This window comes from Cherax quadricarinatus, chromosome 6 (assembly GCF_038502225.1).
Source record: "Cherax quadricarinatus isolate ZL_2023a chromosome 6, ASM3850222v1, whole genome shotgun sequence".
In the NCBI taxonomy this organism is placed as follows: domain Eukaryota; kingdom Metazoa; phylum Arthropoda; class Malacostraca; order Decapoda; family Parastacidae; genus Cherax; species Cherax quadricarinatus.
Genome location: NC_091297.1, coordinates 27,078,641 through 27,096,855, shown reverse-complemented (window position 1 = coordinate 27,096,855; position 18,215 = coordinate 27,078,641). Strand labels below are relative to the sequence as shown.

Here is an 18,215-nt window from a genome sequence, read left to right as displayed (position 1 = left end):
TTTTGAAACACGGGAATAAGAAACACGTTGGAGTCTTCCTTGGAGGCGGAGATGAGAAACTGCCATGGCATAAGGGAGACCTTCTGTCTCTTTGAGGTAACGGATTTCCCGCTTGTTTAAATAGACCTGACAACGGCGAGAGTACGAAGGGTGAGCCTCATGACAGTTAAGGCAAGAGGGAGATCGATTGCAAGACATATTAGAATGGTCATCGGCACCACAGACTGGGCATTCGGCGATAGATCTGCAATATTTCGCTGGATGGCCAAATCGCCAGCAATTTCTACACTGTTGTGGTGTAGGGATCACCTTTCGAACTTGTAACCGATGTCCTGCTATATAAACTGAGGATGGGAGTTCTCGGCTGTCAAAAGTTAAACGAGCCACATTGCTAGGGTATCGTCTCCGCCCACGGGCAGGAAGAACGTAAGTGTCTACCTTGAGGATTGGGAGATCTTGGAGTTCCAGCTGATCTAGAATGTCGGTGCCACATGTCTGGAAATTTTGTTGAACTATGGTATGGGGCAGAATGACGGTACCACTACAAGAATTGAGGGAATGATGTTTTTCAAGAGTGACAGGAACAGTATCGATATGGGAAAGACGAGAGAGCTCATGAGCCTGGGTAGCATTCTGTACGGTAATGATGCGCGTACCGCTCTTAAGAGCATGAAAAGAAATATCTTTACCAACATGGCGTAGGAGTGCCTTGCCAATACTATGGTCAGAAAGATAGGCAGTAGAGGAAGTTGGTCGTAAAGTGAAGAATTTAGTCCACTGTTCAGTCTGAAACTGAGCGTGGAAAGGTAGTGAAGGACGTGTCGATCGTTTCTGAGTAGAACGAGAAGGTGGAGAAGTATCATCAGCAGGTAATTGTCGTTGACGTTTAGGCGTGGGACCAGAGTTGGTCCGACGTGGAACGGGTCGGCGATTTGAAAATTGCCGCACCGTAGAGGGAGAGGCCGGAAGCATAGTCAGAGAGCGAAGGTCCGATAAATCGAAGGAGTCAGTCGAGGCCTCAGTACCTGAAGCGGGTGAGGAAACAGCACCGGCAATAGGTACAGAGGCATGAGGAATGTCTGAAGAGTGGTCCAAAGACGAGGCGGGGTCAGAACGGGGTGCGGTATCAAGAAGGGGCCCGGGGGTACCAGGTTCATGGACTAGGGCTGCCATGGTTAGGTTACTTCTTTCTTTTTGTTTTTAAGAAAAAAAAAGAAAGAAAGAAAATAAAGAAAAAAAAAAGAAAAAAAAAGGGGGGACCGGGGAGGGATAGGTCCTAGGAGGAATGAAAGGGCCAGAAATCTCCCTCTGCGCCCAAGAGGACCTCAGCACCGCAAGTAGCGCAGATGCAGCATGGAACCCCGTGCCATACCCTACCCATCATGCTAGTAAACTAACAATCCGGGATAGCAACCTCACATCTGCCGAGCTACCTCGGTGGACAAAAGAGGGCGGCCGGATATCCGCCACAAAGCATACCTCCTTCGGCCACCACCCCCGGAATCCGAAAGGTGGCTTCCAGAGATACACTCGTCGCCCGAAAGACACCCAAAGCTACTCCGGGATACCGGAGAGGGATCGGGACATCCCCAGGCGATCCAGATTCCACGGCAAACTACGCCACCGCTAAGAACCTCAACGGAATGGGATGGACCCCGGTATCCTTTCTCCTACCTAGGAACTAGCGCGCCTGTGGGAGAAATCCCAAAGGACAAAAAGAGGAAGGGCAAAAGGGAGGAGTGGGGAGGAGGAGGAGGAAAGGAAAAAGGGGAGGATGGGGAGGATGGGATAGGGGAGGGGAGATTGGGGGGTAATTAGGTTCGGTCTGAGGAAGAAGACCGATAGGTCTAATTCCTCAGACCAAGAGCCTCTTCACCACGCCAAGGAGCCCCCCTTGAAGAGGCCCATGATCAGAAAGATAATCAGTTTAAGATGTCATCTGTAAAGAAAAGAACCTTGTCCGCTGCATACTTGTTAGCCCAGTACGCAAAGGTAGCGAGTGTCGCGTAGGTCATTTTTGAGCGATTATTGACGAATCGTCCTCAGTAGGTTGTCTTGGTCGTTTAGTAGTAGTACTGCAGGCGGTCTGACCTGAGAGAGGTGTGCGATCCAAAAACCGTCGCACTGTATTCAGGGAAGCCAGACGTATTGTGAAAGGCGTGCTAGAAGCAGTGGCATGAATAGAAACGGGCGACGCTGCAGCACTTGAAGCAAGTGACAAAGCGTCACCGGCAGAAGGTACAGGGGTATGAGAAGAGTCGAGAGACTGGACCGATAAAGCCAAAGTCAGAACAGGGGCGTGGGATCAGAAAGGGGTATGGGAGGAGGGTTTCACTGGGCAAAGACTCCGTAATAAAGGTGATCTTCTGTGATATCTCCTTTGTTCTTTAAAAAAAAAAAAAAAAAAGAGAGGGACAACGGAAGGACAGTCACCAGGAGGCATGGAGGGGCCTCTAGCCCACCGGTGGTGAAGATGAAGCGTGGCACCGGTTCCATACCCAGTAAACCAGTGCTCCGGGATATCAGCCTCACATCTACCGAGCTACCTCGGCGGACAAAAGGGCGGTCAGAAATTCGCCACAAAGCATACCTCCTTCAGCCACCATATCCCAGAACTGACAGGCAGCTTCTGGAGATACACCCATTACTCAAAGGGCACCCCGCCCACTTCCCGGAAATCCATGAAGGGAGCAGGGCACCTTCAGATAATTTGGATTCCACGGCAATCCACACCACCCCCGAGGGACCTCATGGAGTGGGACGAACCCCAACAAGCTACCCCTTGCCTAGAAACTCTAATGCCATGGGGAAGGACCCCAGAGGCTACAAATGGGACGGAAACAAGGGGAGGGTGGGGAGAGAGGAGGGGAGGGTGGGGAGAGAGGAGAAAAGGGGGGGTATGGAGAGGGTGGGGTAGAGAAGGGAAGACTGGGGGGTAATTAGGTTCGGTCGGAGGAAGAAGACCAAGAGGTCCAATTCCTCAGATCGATAGCCTCTCTACCACTTCAAGGAGCGCCCCCTTAAAGAGGTCATGATGTAGAACTATGCAAGGGACCCCAGCCTCAATGACGCAGTTTTACATGAGAGCCACTGAAAGTTACTAAGATAATACTTAATTACCCAAATTGTTTATCTAGTTCATTTAAAAATAAAAACCACATGCATAATTCTCTTAATGATTTGCACATACATTCTCAGAACTGTAATTAGTGAATGAGAGTTTAGTTCTCAGTGATCAGGAACGTGGCAAGTGGCATTTTCTCCCACTAACACACTGATGGCTACTGACATCAATCAAAGGAACAGAAACTACCCAAATAGTACCAGCATGAGTATAAAAAAATTACAAGGGATACAGCACACAAATATTGGAATGGAAAAAACTTCCAGTTCTGGTAAGTTACATTGCTTTAAAAGCAAGCCAAAATATTTGCATTTACATAATACTAGGCACATGTTCTTGTAAATTAAAATCATTGAATTAAAATAACAGCCAATGCAATTGGCATTTTTCATACTCTAATTTATTTTCCAAATAAATAATAAAAATTTTATAATGCTAACGAAGAAATGAAACTTAAAAACATTTTTGGCCAGTTTTAATGGCCATTAAGTAGAAGAATTTAAATGCTTTTTGAAGAGCAACTAAAATAAACATTAATGCACTAATAAAAAGAGCCAAGTAATATGAGAATCATAAGTTCTATTACTTTTTATTTTGATATTTATTTGTGTTAAATAACCTGCACAGTCAGATGGGTTATTACTCCTACTTTATTTCCTCAGCCAAACGTAATACATCACTTGGCACAGTTTATATATTTATTATTGTTCATGAAAAGGTCAATATCCCCATAACTTTATATGCAAGTCAAGGTAATTAAAAAAATAATTATTTTTCTTCTCTCTAGATAACTCACTTTTTAAACTTCAATTTCATTCAACATTTTCCACACTGGTTTCTGTGGTAATGAAAATATCTTAAAGAAAAAGTCATTTGATTCTAAATTCAAAGAAAGAAAACAATTGTGCTCATGAATTTCTTGATTTTGTGCTACTTCACTGCTGTATCCTAGATCTTCTCTATAAATTAGTCAACACTGACACATATGATTTACACAAACATGGAATATGTTATACAGAGAATGAAGTTTTCCTGTTCTATCATGAGTGGTAACTGAATTGTTGGGTTCTTGTGTACACAGAGTTGCACACTTGTTTCCTTTCACAAGTTATGTAATGTGTAAGGTAAAGGAAATGTCACTATGTACACTAAACCAATGTTTAACTGACATTCAATTTTTTTTTTTTTATATGAAAAGTGGATGATACTGTTTCTTTGTTAGCTTTTTCCTGCAAACTGGACACTGTTTCCTTTGTTTTACAACTGCCTCTATACAAGATGAGCAGAACACATGACCACACACAGTTGAGCACAAATTGCGTGAAGAGTTTTGTATGGTGGCTAAAGAGTCTAAACACACAAGGCAAGAGATGGTGGGCTGCTCTGGTGGTGGTGGGCTTGGTGGAGCCTGTGGCACAGTGATTTGTGCTACTCTGTGATTGTGTTCATTAGCTACTATCTGGGCTGCAGTAAGAGGATTTTCAGTTTGGCCAAGTACACGAGGCAGAGGCATTCTGTCTTCCACTTCTGCTAAGAGCTCATCGATCTCTCGAAGAAATTCAGGTGTTCGTGGTGCATCTCTAGAAAAATCTGGTGATCTTGATCTGCTACGCTGACCTACGAAGCAAAACTATCAAATACAATCAAGTACAGTAAAACTTAACAGGCAAGTGAAATAACTTGATACAACTTAGCTTTAATACTGTAGAAAAAGTATCTGTCTAGTGAAAACACAAAATATGCTTATCATACATTTTTAGAAATTTGTTAGACTTAGCTACCCTCCAAAAATATCTTTCTAAAAAACTTGTTTAATGAAAGATGTACATTTTTGAGAATTAACATGGCATACACTTTTAATCTTGCACCAAAATTAACTTAGCATCTTACCTAGCCTACCCACGTTATAACATTTGAAATGATTTAGCTTAATCCTACACAAACTTAGTACAGTGGAACCTCTACTTGTGAGCATATCCACGTGCGAGTTTTTCCAAATGCGAGCAGTCGATGGGTCGATTTTTTGCTTCCATACGCGAGCAAAATTTCCGTAAGTGAACATACCTCGAGGGAGGTTCCTTGACACTGGTGAGGGGCTCTTGCTCTTGATCTAGGGAATTGGATCTCATTTGTTTTTTGGACTATCTTACTGAAACTTGGGCAATGTATGATGGAAAGATGCTTCTTAACGTACACCAAAAATGAAAGAAATCGAAGCATAAATAATGGAGTTCACTTCTCAGCAATTAGCAACCCTTAGTGGTACTTTTGTATGGTTTTTAAAGCTGTACAGTGGACCCCCGCCTTACGATCAGCTCCCAACTCGATCAATTATGCAAGTGTATTTTTGTAAGTGCTTTTGTAGGTGTATTTTTGGGGGTCTGAAATGGACTAATCTAATTCACAACATTCCTTATGGGAACAAATTCAGTCTATAACGGCACCCAAACAGGCTTCTGGATTGAAATAATATCGTTAGGCGGGGGTCCACTGTATTCTCGTTTTCTTTGTCTCATTAGATAGAATGGAAGATATATTATGGAAATAGATATGATTTTGATTACTTTCACAACGAAAAGTACCTTGAAATTGAGCTCAACGTAGGAGAAATGTTCAATTCCTTGGCTATGTTCAAGAGTAAACAAATGGCACAACTGTCCATTCCAATATGCAGTCACGAATGCAGAGACATTATTTATACAATTATTGCAATAATGCAGTAGTCTACATAACGGTAAATCTTCTATTTTTTGTGTGAATAAAAATTACAAATTATTTATATTGTAATAATAATATGTATAATAATAATACATATAATAATAATACGTATAATACAGTGGACCCCCGCATAACGATCACCTCCGAATGCGACCAATTATGTAAGTATTTATGTAAGTGCGTTTGTACGTGTATGTTTGGGGCTCTGAAATGGACTAATCTACTTCACAATATTCCTTATGGGAACAAATTCGGTCAGTACTGGCACCTGAACATACTTCTGGAGTGAAAAAATATCATTAACCGGGGATCCACTGTAATAGTATAATAATAATACTGTACGTATAATAATAATACTCTACGTATAATAATATATGTATAATACAATATGTATAATAATAAAACATATATAATAATAATGTACTACATAATAATAATTATAATAGACTGCTTCAAAAGGCCATCACTAGACGGCAGTGTTTACCACAACAAAGAGGGAGCAGTTGTGGCCGCCTCCACCTGTTACATAATGATGTATTTTATTCATTCTAGAGTATATATCAGGTTTCTATGTTATTTATATTGCCTGTTACGCCATATTAGATGAACTGTGATAAATAAATAAGCCGTAGAGTTGATGATAGCAAAATATACAAGGAGTATTTTGTTCCGTCTCCAAACTCATCGGCCGCTGACGCCGCCACATATATAATGACATTTTATTCATTCTAGAGTATATATCAGGTTTCTATGTTATTTATATTGTTTATTATGTCATATTAGATGAATTGTGATAGATAAATAAGCCATAGATTGACGTTAGGGAAATTATTGAAGTACAGAATTCCACTGGAACGGATTAATTGCATTTCAATTAATTTAAACGAGGAAAACTGACTCTGCAAACGAGCAAATCCAGTTGCGAGCAAGGTCAGGGAATGGACTAAACTCGCAAGTAGAGGTTCCACTGTAATGCTTAAAAAAAAAAAAAAAAAAAAAAAAAAAAAAAAAAAAAAAGTTTTGTACAGTAATTTAGCCCTCTAACGTAGATCTACGTTTGCATGCGTAGCGCTGCGCCCTTGATTTTCTCCACAAGAAAGAATGTAAAAAAAAAAAAAAAAAAATGGAGATCTACGTTCAGAGCCCTACGTGTGCAAAAGTAGATCTACGTTTGGATAGTTTAAGGGTTAAACAATTTAGTCTACAGGTTTAGCAAAATGACTTACTCAATAAGCCAAGGCCATAAGCTCTGTTTAAATACTCCAGTGATCACACAACACTATGGATAACAGGAAAATCATTATCAGAATGCAAGCTACTGGACCACTATGACAATGTCCTGGATACTGTAGAGGATAAACAAAATACAGTTGCTGTATACACAGACTTTGCAAAAGCTGTCGACAAGTGTGACCATGGAGTAATAGCACACAAAATGCATGATAAAGGAATAACAGGATAAGTTGGTAGATAGATCTATAACTTCTTGACAAATAGAACACAAACAGTAATAGTCAACAGCGTAAAGTCCCAGGCAGCCACGGTGAACAGCTCTGTTCCACAAAGCATAGTACTTGCTCCCATTCTATTCCTCATCCTCATTTCTGACAGACAGATGTAAGCCACAGCCCCATGTCTTCCTTTGTGGATGACACCCGGATTGCCATGGCAGTGACCTCCATCGAAGACACCACAAGACTCCAAGCAGACATCAACCAAATCTTCAAATAGGCCACTCAAAACAATATGAAGTTCAATGAGGAGAAATTTCAACTACTCAGATAGGGAAAACTTGAGGAAATTAAAAATGTATCAGGGTATACGACAAATTCTAAACATACAACAGAGCAAGAAAGTAATGTGAAGGACCTGGGAGTGATAATGTCAGAGGATCTCGCCTTCAAAGACCACAACAAAGTATCTACCTCATCTGCTAGGAAAATGATAGGATGCATAATGAGAACCTTCAAAACTAGGGACACCAAGCCCATGATGATTCTCTTCAAATCGCTTGTGATCTCAATGCTGGAATACTGCTGTACATTAAAGGCCCCTTTCAAGGCTGGCAACATTGCAGACCTGGAGAGTGTACAAAACTTTCACGGCACACACAATTACAATAAGGCACCTAAATTACTGGGAACGGTTGAAGGTCCTTTATTTGTATTGATGAAAAGCTGGGGCGCCACGAGTACATTGAGACGACAACACAATAAGTGTCCGGGGCCCCAAGACTGTTCAACTGCCTCCCAGCATACATAAGGGGATATTACCAACCGACCCCTGGCTGTCTTCAAGATGGCACTGGACAGGCACCTAAAGTCAGTTCCTGACCAACTGGGCTGTGGTTCGTACGTCGATTTGCATGCAGCCAGCAGTACCACCCTGGTTGATCAGACCCTGATCAACCACAAGGCCTGGTCTCAGACCAAGCCATGGGGGCATTGACCCCCCAAAATCCTCTCCAGATAAACTCCAGGTATGTCTCAGGATTAACATCCTCAAAAATCCCCAAACCTGTATAGGAAGCTGGTGCATTTCAGAAGAGCTTGGTGTATTGCAAATCTGTTTTGACTAGATTAAGACTAACAACCAGGTGTGAGTACTAACATTTTCTTATGGTATGACAATTTTTGGGAGTGGAATTGCAGAGAACAAAGGAGGATCTAGGAAGGGTAGGAGATATATAGACCAAGTGTTCATCATGTGGCATATAAATAAAAAAAAACTTAACTAAGGGTAAGGAACCGTTTTCTGCATTTATGGATTTAAAACAGCACATACAAGGTGGACAGGGGAGCAATATAGCAGTTGGTTCAAAGGCATGGAATAAGTATTAGGTTACTAAAAGCAATAAGGAGTTTTTATCCATCAAGAGGCTCAGCTTAAGTTATGTAGGAAAGGAGGAGACTATATTCCAGTAAATAATAGAACTTAGACAGTGATGCGTGATGTCACCATTGTTGTTTAACCCTTTGACTGTTTTCGACGTATAAATACGTTTTACGAGCCAGTGTTTCTGACGTATATATACTCAATAATTCTAGCGGCTTCAAATCAAGCAGGAGAAAGCTGGTAGGCCCACATGTGAGAGAATGGGTCTGTGTGGTCAGTGTGCACCACATAAAAAAAATCCTGCAGCACACATTGCATAATGAGAAAAAAAAAAAAACTGATCGTTTTTTTGGAATAAAACGCCGACTTTGAGGTGTATTTTCGTAGACCTGGAAGACCCTATCAGAAATTCTGGGAATAAAAAAGATATCACGACATAGCGAAATAAAATTAGCAAAATCAGATGAACCCCAACTCCCACCAACAGAAACAGCAAACAGACTCAATGATTTCTTCTCCACTATAGGTCAAAACCTTGCCAATAAAATCCCAAGCTCAGATACCCCACCAAATGACTACCTCACTGGCAACTACCCGAACACACTGTTCCTAGCTCTGACTAACCCATACGAAGTCTCCCTTATTATCAACGCACTGAAAAACAAGGCAGGAGATTTAAATACCTTACCACCCTTTATATACAAAAAAGTGTCACAAGTACTATCACCAATCATTGCAACACTCTTTAACAAATCCATTGAATCCTCCACCTTCCCTACAGTTCTCAAAATAGCAAGGGTCACCCCGATCCATAAAGGAGGAGACCAAACAGAGTTGAATAACTATAGGCCAATATCCAATTTACACCCTCTCAAAAATCTTCGAAAAATTAATTCATAAACGAATCTACTCCTACCTCATCTCCCAAAACATTCTCAACCCCTGCCAATTTGGATTCAGGCCTAATAAAAATACTATGATGCTATTATACACATGCTAGAACATATATACACTGCAATAGAGAAAAAAGAAGTCCCACTGGGGATCTTCATTAACTTACGTAAAGCTTTTGATACAGTTGACCATGACTTGCTCCACGTAAAATTGTCACACTATGGTATTAGAGGGCACTCCCTCAACTACCTCAAGTCTTACCTCAGCAACAGAAGCCAATATGTGTACGCAAATGGGGCAAGCTCTTCCGCACAACCAATTACAGTTGGTGTCCCACAGGGAAGTGTCCTTGGCCCTCTTCTCTTTCTCCTATACATAAATGACCTACCAAATGCTTCGCAATTACTCAAACCCACACTTTTTGCAGATGACACTACATACGTCTTCTCTCACCCGAGCCCAGTCACGCTAGCCAATACTGTAAACACCGAATTACAGAAAATATCTACCTGGACGAGGACTAACAAACTTACACTAAACATTGACAAAACCTACTTCATTCAGTTTGGTAACAGAGCTACAGATGTACCTCTCAACATAACGATAAACGGATCACCTATCACAAAGCTAACAGAGGGAAAATTCTTAGGAATCCACCTCGATAATAGACTCAAATTTCATACACATATACAACGAATTTCTAAGAAAATTTCCAAGACTGTAGGCATACTATCGAAGATACGGTACTATGTTCCACAGTCAGCCCTCCTGGCCCTTTATCACTCCCTTATTTACCCCTATCTCACCTATGGAATTTGTGCATGGGGCTCAACAACAATTAACCATCTCAGACCACTAATTACCCAACAAAAGGCTGCAGTTAGAATGATAAATTCTCACTACAGGCAACACATTCCACCAATATTCAAAACACTCAACCTACTCACCATACAAAACATCCATACTTATTATTGCACCTATTACATACATAGAACACTTAACTCTGATATTAACCCTCCCCTCAAACATCTCCTTGCCAACCTCAACAGAACACATGACCATAACACAAGGCACAGATCACTCTTTGATGTTCCTCGTGTCCATCTCACGCTATGCAAAAACTCAATGCACATAAAAGGCCCTAAAATCTGGAATTCATTACCTGTAAATATAAAAGAAACACTACCTGTTTATAAATTCAAGTCTCTTCTCAAAGTTCACTTACTCAAAACCAAATAAATACTGAATAACTGAACCTTATAAATTGTACAGTGGACCCCCGGTTAACGATATTTTTTCACTCCAGAAGTATGTTCAGGTGCCAGTACTGACCGAATTTGTTCCCATAAGAAATATTGTGAAGTAGATTAGTCCATTTCAGACCCCCAAACATACACGTACAAACGCACTTACATAAATACACTTACATAATTGGTCGCATTCGGAGGTAATCGTTATGCGGGGGTCCACTGTATATCCAAAATGTTACTCACAATTATATCACATAAATGTTAAACCTAGGACCCAATCTAACTTTGTTATTTTTTTTAAATACACTACCTAACAGAATACTCCATTCTACTGAATGAACAGCAATGCATGCAACCATATGACCTGTCTTTGTAATACTCATTTGTGCTTTATAGTTATCTGTTCACAATAATGTCTTATCACTGATTTCATCATTGCTTAGTTAATCTTAAGTTAATTTTAAGCCAGCCCGTAATGCTATGCATGTAAGTGGCTTTGGCATGCTGCTCTTACCTGTATTTTTTTTTTTTTGTACCTCTGTATGTATGCTAAAATTTCTAAATAAATAAATAAATAAATAGTATTTATCGTTGTATTCGCGTTTTCATGGTCTTAGGTGATAAAATGGAAAACATATAACAGAAATAGAGATGATTTTCATTACTTTGACGATGAAAACGACCTTGAAACTGAGCTCAAAGTAGCGGAAATGTTCGATTTTTACCAATGTTCAGGAGTAAATAAATCACACCACACGTCCAATACACGTCAACTGGGGAGTCTAATATTCTTTCACTAGTGCACTGATATTATTTATACCATTTTTACAATAATGCAGTAGTCTGCATAACAGTAAATTTTGTATTTTTTTGTATGAATAAAAAATCAAAATAGAAAGCAATAATAATATAAGAGGGGCCTAGAGATGTGACTAATGAACAGAGCATATGTTATTTTAGTGCCACGAATGTCTACCTTGTTTATTCTGGATCCTATTTTGAAATTGGCATCTTTTTTAGTTTGCGTAAAATTGGCCAAATTGCCAATTTCTGACCACCATATTGGGTAGTCCAAATTAGTAAATGGGAGGTTTCTTGTACTCAGCTGATAGATAAAATGGAGTTCTAAAGAAATAGCTATGAGTTTGGTCAACTGGAACAATGGAATTGGCTGAAAATAGGGCTCAAAGTCGGCAAAATCGCCGATACGCATATGTCACCGAGACCGCTAACTTCGCGGGAGCATAATTCCACGAGTTTTCGACCAAATTTCGAACTTTTAGTGTCATTACCATCGGGAAAAGATTCTATCATTTCATTAGAAATTTTTTTTTTTTTCCAAAAATTGAGCGACATAGAATGACAGTTTCAGAGAGGGGCCTGAAACAGTCAAAGGGTTAACATTCACAGATGGGATTGTAGAAGTGAATGCTAGTATTGGAAAAGAGATGTAGGGTTAAAAGATAATAAATCTAATACTATGAACACTTTTACCTCAAAGTCTATTGGATTTTTTTTTTTTTTTTTTTTTTTAACATGTCAGCCGCTTCCCACCGAGGCAGGGTCACCCAAAAAGAAAGAAAAAACTTTTCATCATTCAACACTTTCACCATCACTTGTACTACATAATCACTGTCTTTGCAGAGGCACTCAGATATGACAGCTTAGATGTCCCTCCAAACTGTCAATATCCTAAGCCCCTCCTTTAAAGTGCAGGCATTGTACTTCCATTAGCCAGACTTAAGTTCTGGAAATGGGGTTTCCCTGAATCCTTTCACAAAATATTAACCTGCTCACACTCCAACAGCTTGTCAGGTCCCAAAAACCATTCGTCTTCATTCATTCCTATCTAATACGCTCACACACATTTGCTGGAAATCAAAGCCTCGCGCCCACAAAACCTCCTTTACTCCCTCCCACCAACCTTTTCGAGGACGCTCTTCCTTCCCCTACAGATTTATACGCTCTCCAAGTCATTCTACTTTGATCCATTCTCTATAAATGACCAAACCACCTCAACAACCCCTCTTCAGCCCTCTGACTAATACTTTTATTAACTTTATACCTTCTCCTAATTTCCCCACTCTGAATTTTCTGCATAATATTTACACCACACATTGCCCTTAGACAGGACATCTCCACTGCCTCCAACCGCCTCCTCGCTGCAAGATTTACAACCCATGCTTCACACCCATATAAGTGTGCTGGTACCACTATACTCTCGTACATTTCCTTTTTGCCTCCATGGAAAATGCTCTGTCTCCACAGATACCTCAACACACCAGGAGCTCAACAAGAGATTTAAGGAATTATTCACAGTGGAGACAGGAAGGACTCTGGGAAGACAGGACAGAGGGGGACACCAACAGGGAATACACCAACAAGTGCTGGATGACATACACACAACTGAGGAGGAGGTGAAGAAGCTGCTAAGTGACCTTGATACCTCAAATTATTTATTATTATTATTATAATCAAGGGGGAAGCGCTAAACCCGGAGGATTATACAGCACCTGGGGGGGGGGATATGTGGAAGGCATTCAGGCTTAATTCGGGGAACTGGAGCACAGATCCAATTCCCTAAATCAAGAGCCCCTCACCAACATCAAGGAACCTTCCTTGAGGGGTTGATACCTCAAAGGCAATGGGAACGGACATCTCCCCGTGGGCCCTTAGAGAGGGAGCAGAAATGCTGTGTGTGCCATTAACCACAATCTTCAACACATCCCTTGAAACTGGGCAACTACCTGAGGTATGGAAGACGGTAAATGTAGTTCCCATTTTTAAAAAAGGGGACAGAAAAGAGGCACTAAACTACAGACCAGTGTCACTGATGTGTATAGTATGCAAAGTGATGGAGATTATCAGGAGGAGAGTGGTGGAGCACCTGGAACGGAACAAAAGTATAAATGACAACCAGCACGGTTTCATGGAAGGCAAATCCTGTGTCACAAACCTTCTGGAGTTTTATGATAAAGTAACAGAAGTAAGATATGAGAGATAGCGGTGGGTTGATTGCATCTTCTCGGACTGCAAGAAGACCTACGACAGTTCCTCACAAGAGAAGTGCAGAAACTAGAGGATCAGGCGCATGTATAACGGGAAGGACACTTCAGTGGATCAGAGAATACGTGACATGGAGGCAACAATGAGTCATGGTACATGATGAGGTATCACAGTGAGCATCTGTGACAAGCGGGGTCCCACAGGGGTTGGTCCTAGGACCAGTGCTATTTTTGGCATACGTGAATGACATGATGGAAGGGATAGACTCAGAGGTGTCCCTGTTTGCAGATGATGTGAAGTTAATGAGGAGAATTAAATCAGATGAGGCTCAGGCAGGCCTTCAAAGAGATCTGGACAGGCTGGACACATGGTCCAGCAACTGGCTTCTCAAATTCAACCCTGTCAAATGCAGTCATAGAGATCAGAGAAGGGCAACGAAGACTGCAGACAGAGTATAGGCTAGGTGGCCAACGACTGCAAACCTCGCTCAAGGAGAAAGATCTTGGCATGAGTACAACACCGAGCACATCTCCGGAAGCACACATCAACCAAGTAACTGCTGCAGCATATGAGCGCCTGGCAAACCTGAGATTAGCATTCCGATACCTAAGTAAGGAATCTTTCAAGACACTGTACACCGTGTACGTCAAGCTCATACTGGAGTATGCAGCACCAGTTTGGAACCCGCACTGGGTCAAGCACGTTAAAAAATTAGAGAAAGTGCAAAGGTTTTTTGACAAGGTTAGTTCCAGAGCTAAGGGGAATGTCCTACAAAGAAAGGCTAAGGGAAATCGGCCTGACGACACTGGAGGACAGGAGGGTTAGGGGAGACATGATAACGACATACAAAATACTGCATGGAATAGACAAGGTGGACAGAGATAAGATGTTCCAGAGAGGGGACACAGAAACAAGGGGTCACTCTTGGAAGTTTAAGACTTAGATGAGTCACAGGGATGTTAGGAAGCATTTCTTCAGTCACAGAGTGGTCAGGAAGTGGAACAGTCTGGCGAGTGATGTAGTGGAGGCAGGAACCATACATAGCTTTAAGATGAGGTATGATAAGGCTCATGGAGCAGGGAGAGAGAGAGAGAGGACCTAGTAGTGTTCTGTGAAGAGGCGGGGCCAGGAGCCGAGTCTCGACCCCTGCAACTACAATTAGGCGAGTACACCACTCGCCTTTTTTCCTTTATCAATTCTATGGTTTACCTCCTCCTCCACAAACCCATCCTCTGACAAGTCAACTCCCAAATATCTGAAAACATTCACATCTTCCATACTCCCTTCTTCCAATGTGATATCCACTTTTTCTTTATCTAAATTGTTTGATACATAAGAACATATGAAAGAAGAAACACTACATCAAGCTTACTAGCCCATGCAAGGCAGGTCCAATTCTACCGGCTTAAGCCAACATCCTAACCTAGTCAGATCAGGTCACATTCACTTATGGAAGGTGCATGGTATCTGACTTAGTAGCACAAGCTAGTCAGGTCAAACTCACCCACTCATGCATTTATCTAACCTATTTTTAAAACTGCACAACGTCTTAGCTTCTATGATGGTACTTGGGAGTTTGTTCCACTCATCCACAATTCTATTCACTTTCAACATGCTACCCTCCCAAACTCATCAACTAACCTTTGCAACTTTTCTTTAGAATCCCACAAAAGCACAGTATCATCAGCAAAAAAGTAACAATTTCAACTCCCATTTTGTATTTGATTCCCCATAATTTAATCCCACCCCTCTCCCCAACACCCTAGCATTTACTTCTTTTACAATCCCGTCTATAAATATATTAAACAACCATAGTGACATTACACATCCCTGTCTAAGACCTACTTTTATTGGGAAGTAATCTCCTCCTCTCCTACACACCCTAAGCTGAGCCTCACTATCCTCATAAAAACACTTTAAAGCATTTAGTAACTTACTACCTATTCCATACATTTGCAACATCTGCCACATTGCTCCCCTATCACTCAATCATGTGCCTTTTCTAAATTCATAAATGCAATGAAAACTTCCCTACCTTTATCTAAATACCGTTCACATATATGCTTCAATGTAAGCACCTGATCTACACATCCCCTATCCATTCTAAAGCCTCCTTGCTCATCTGCAATCCTACAATGTGTCTTACCTCTAATTTTTTCAATATCCCTACCATACACTGTACCTGGTATACTCGGTAAACTTATTACCCTATAACTTTTACATCTTTTTTGTCCCCCTTCCCTTTATGTAAAGGAATTATACATGCTCTCTGCCAATTCCTAGGTACCTTCCCTTCTTTCATACATTAATTAAACAAAAATACCAACCAGTCCAACACTATCATCCCCTGCTTTTAACATTTCTGTCATGATCCCATCAGTTCTAGCTGCTTTACCCCCTTTCATTCTACTCAATGCCTCACGCACCTCCCCCACACTCACATCCTGCTCTTCTTTACTCCTTAAAGATGTTATACCTCCCTGGCCAGTGCATAAAATTACTGCCTCCCTTTCTTCATCGACATTTAAAAGTTCCTCAAAATATTCCCGCCATCTACCCAATACCTCCAACTCCCCATCTACTCACTCCCCTACTCTACATACCTTCCTAATATCTATTGCCTTCTTCTGGCCCACAGGCACAATTTTATCTATTGCTGACTTAAATATGTATCAGCCAATGTTTGCTATAAATTATGTACAAAATCAAAAGAAAAACAATAGAGAGCACTAGAAGATACAGAACTTCCAGACCATGGGAAAAACCTGGGTTGCTACAACTTCAAAGTTTTTTTTTAGTACCAGGAAGGAAAAAAAGCTGGCAGGAAATGACAGAAATCATACACCAATTCCGATCATTTCTGGAGTAGAATCACAATCAATGGCCTCCATTCCAAAACAGCAGATATTAGTGCCAGGAAAAAAAAAGACCATATGAGTGCAGATCCTAGTGCCTTCTTCCTCTCTCATTAATATGCAAGATAACAGGTAACCCATACAAACCCAAGATGATAAATTCTTACACAATCAAGATACCACCAATATGACAACATTCATCTTTGCAAATATGCAGGGTCTAAAGCCAGAAACAAACAAAATACCTTTCATCTGTGAACTGCTTACAGAGTCAAACACAATGTTTGTAGTTTACACACAGACCCACAAAAAGGATCACTGACAATGAAATATGGATCCCAGGTTATAACCTACAAAGATGCGACAGAGTGAACAGGCAGAAGGGAGGAGTTGGCCTGCATGTCTGAGTCATTGATATGCTCAGAAATACTAAAGGCCTCAAACAATAGAGTTGAAGTTTTGGCAGTAAAGATCGAGAACCAAAGCCTGGTCATTGTGGTTATATACAAGCCTCCGAATGCAACTTCCCAACAATTCAGCAACAGCTTTTGAAAATAGACCACTGTCTGGAAAATCTTCCAGCTCCTACCCCAAACGTCTTGCTCCTGGAAGATTTCAACTTAAGGCAGCAAAATGGAGGAATGAAGCAAATGATGCTGTAGCAGAGATAGCCCCAGGAGGCAGCTCAGATGAAAACACGCACACACGAGCTTTAAATCTCTGCACCAAATTCTCCTTAAACCAGCAAATAATAGAGCCAACAAGACTGGAGAATACACTGGACCTCATCTTCACTAACAATGATGATCTGATACAAAATATTACCATATAAAAAGCAATATACTTAGATCACAACATAATAGAGGTTCAGATGTGCATGTGCAGGGCCCCAGACCAACAAATGTTATCAGTCATAAGGGAACCTTCACCAAATTCAACTTCAATAACAAAAACATAAGGTGGGACCAAGTCAACCAAGTCCTATATGATATAAACCAGGAAGATATCCTAAGCAACATAGATCCAAACCTATGTCTAGAACAAATTAACTCTGTGGCACTCAGAAAAGGAGATGATGTAAACTAGAAAGAGAAAGGTGCTCCCTACACAGGCAAAGGCAAAGAATAAGAGAACAGCTAGAAGAGGCCAATATACCTGTAATATGAAGGGAGGCACTGGTCACACACTGTTTTTAGCGAGCTGCTAACCAAACAGAGTTGAAGCCCTAAACTAATTTTTTGAGCGAGACAGAATTTGGTACGCTCAAACCTATCTGATACTATCCTGACGCTAAATGACTTTGAAAAAGGCAATAAATGACGTATCCGTGCACACTGCCCCCAGGCCCAGACTAATGGAACTCCGTGTTCATTAAGAACTGCAAGAAACCCCTATCATGCGCTTTTAACATCCTATGGAGAAGGGGTCATCCTACAGCTGCTAAAAACAACAGACATAGCCCCACTCCACAAAGGGGGCAGTAAAACAATAGCAAAGAACTACAGACCGATAGTGCTAACATCCCATATCATA

General features: G+C 41.1%; 1 protein-coding gene across 5 annotated transcripts in view; it reads right to left on the bottom strand.

Moving 5' to 3' along the window:
- Positions 1-3,501: 3,501 nt before the first annotated feature.
- Positions 3,502-18,215, bottom strand: part of LOC128691962 (uncharacterized) — a 385,950-nt gene continuing 371,236 nt past the window's right edge. For all 5 annotated transcript variants that reach the window (XM_070081135.1, XM_070081141.1, XM_070081123.1 and 2 more), the window contains one exon: positions 3,502-4,741. In XM_070081135.1, the coding sequence (XP_069937236.1) occupies positions 4,311-4,741 (431 nt within the window). In that variant the 3' untranslated portion in view covers positions 3,502-4,310. The remainder of the gene's footprint in view (positions 4,742-18,215) is intronic.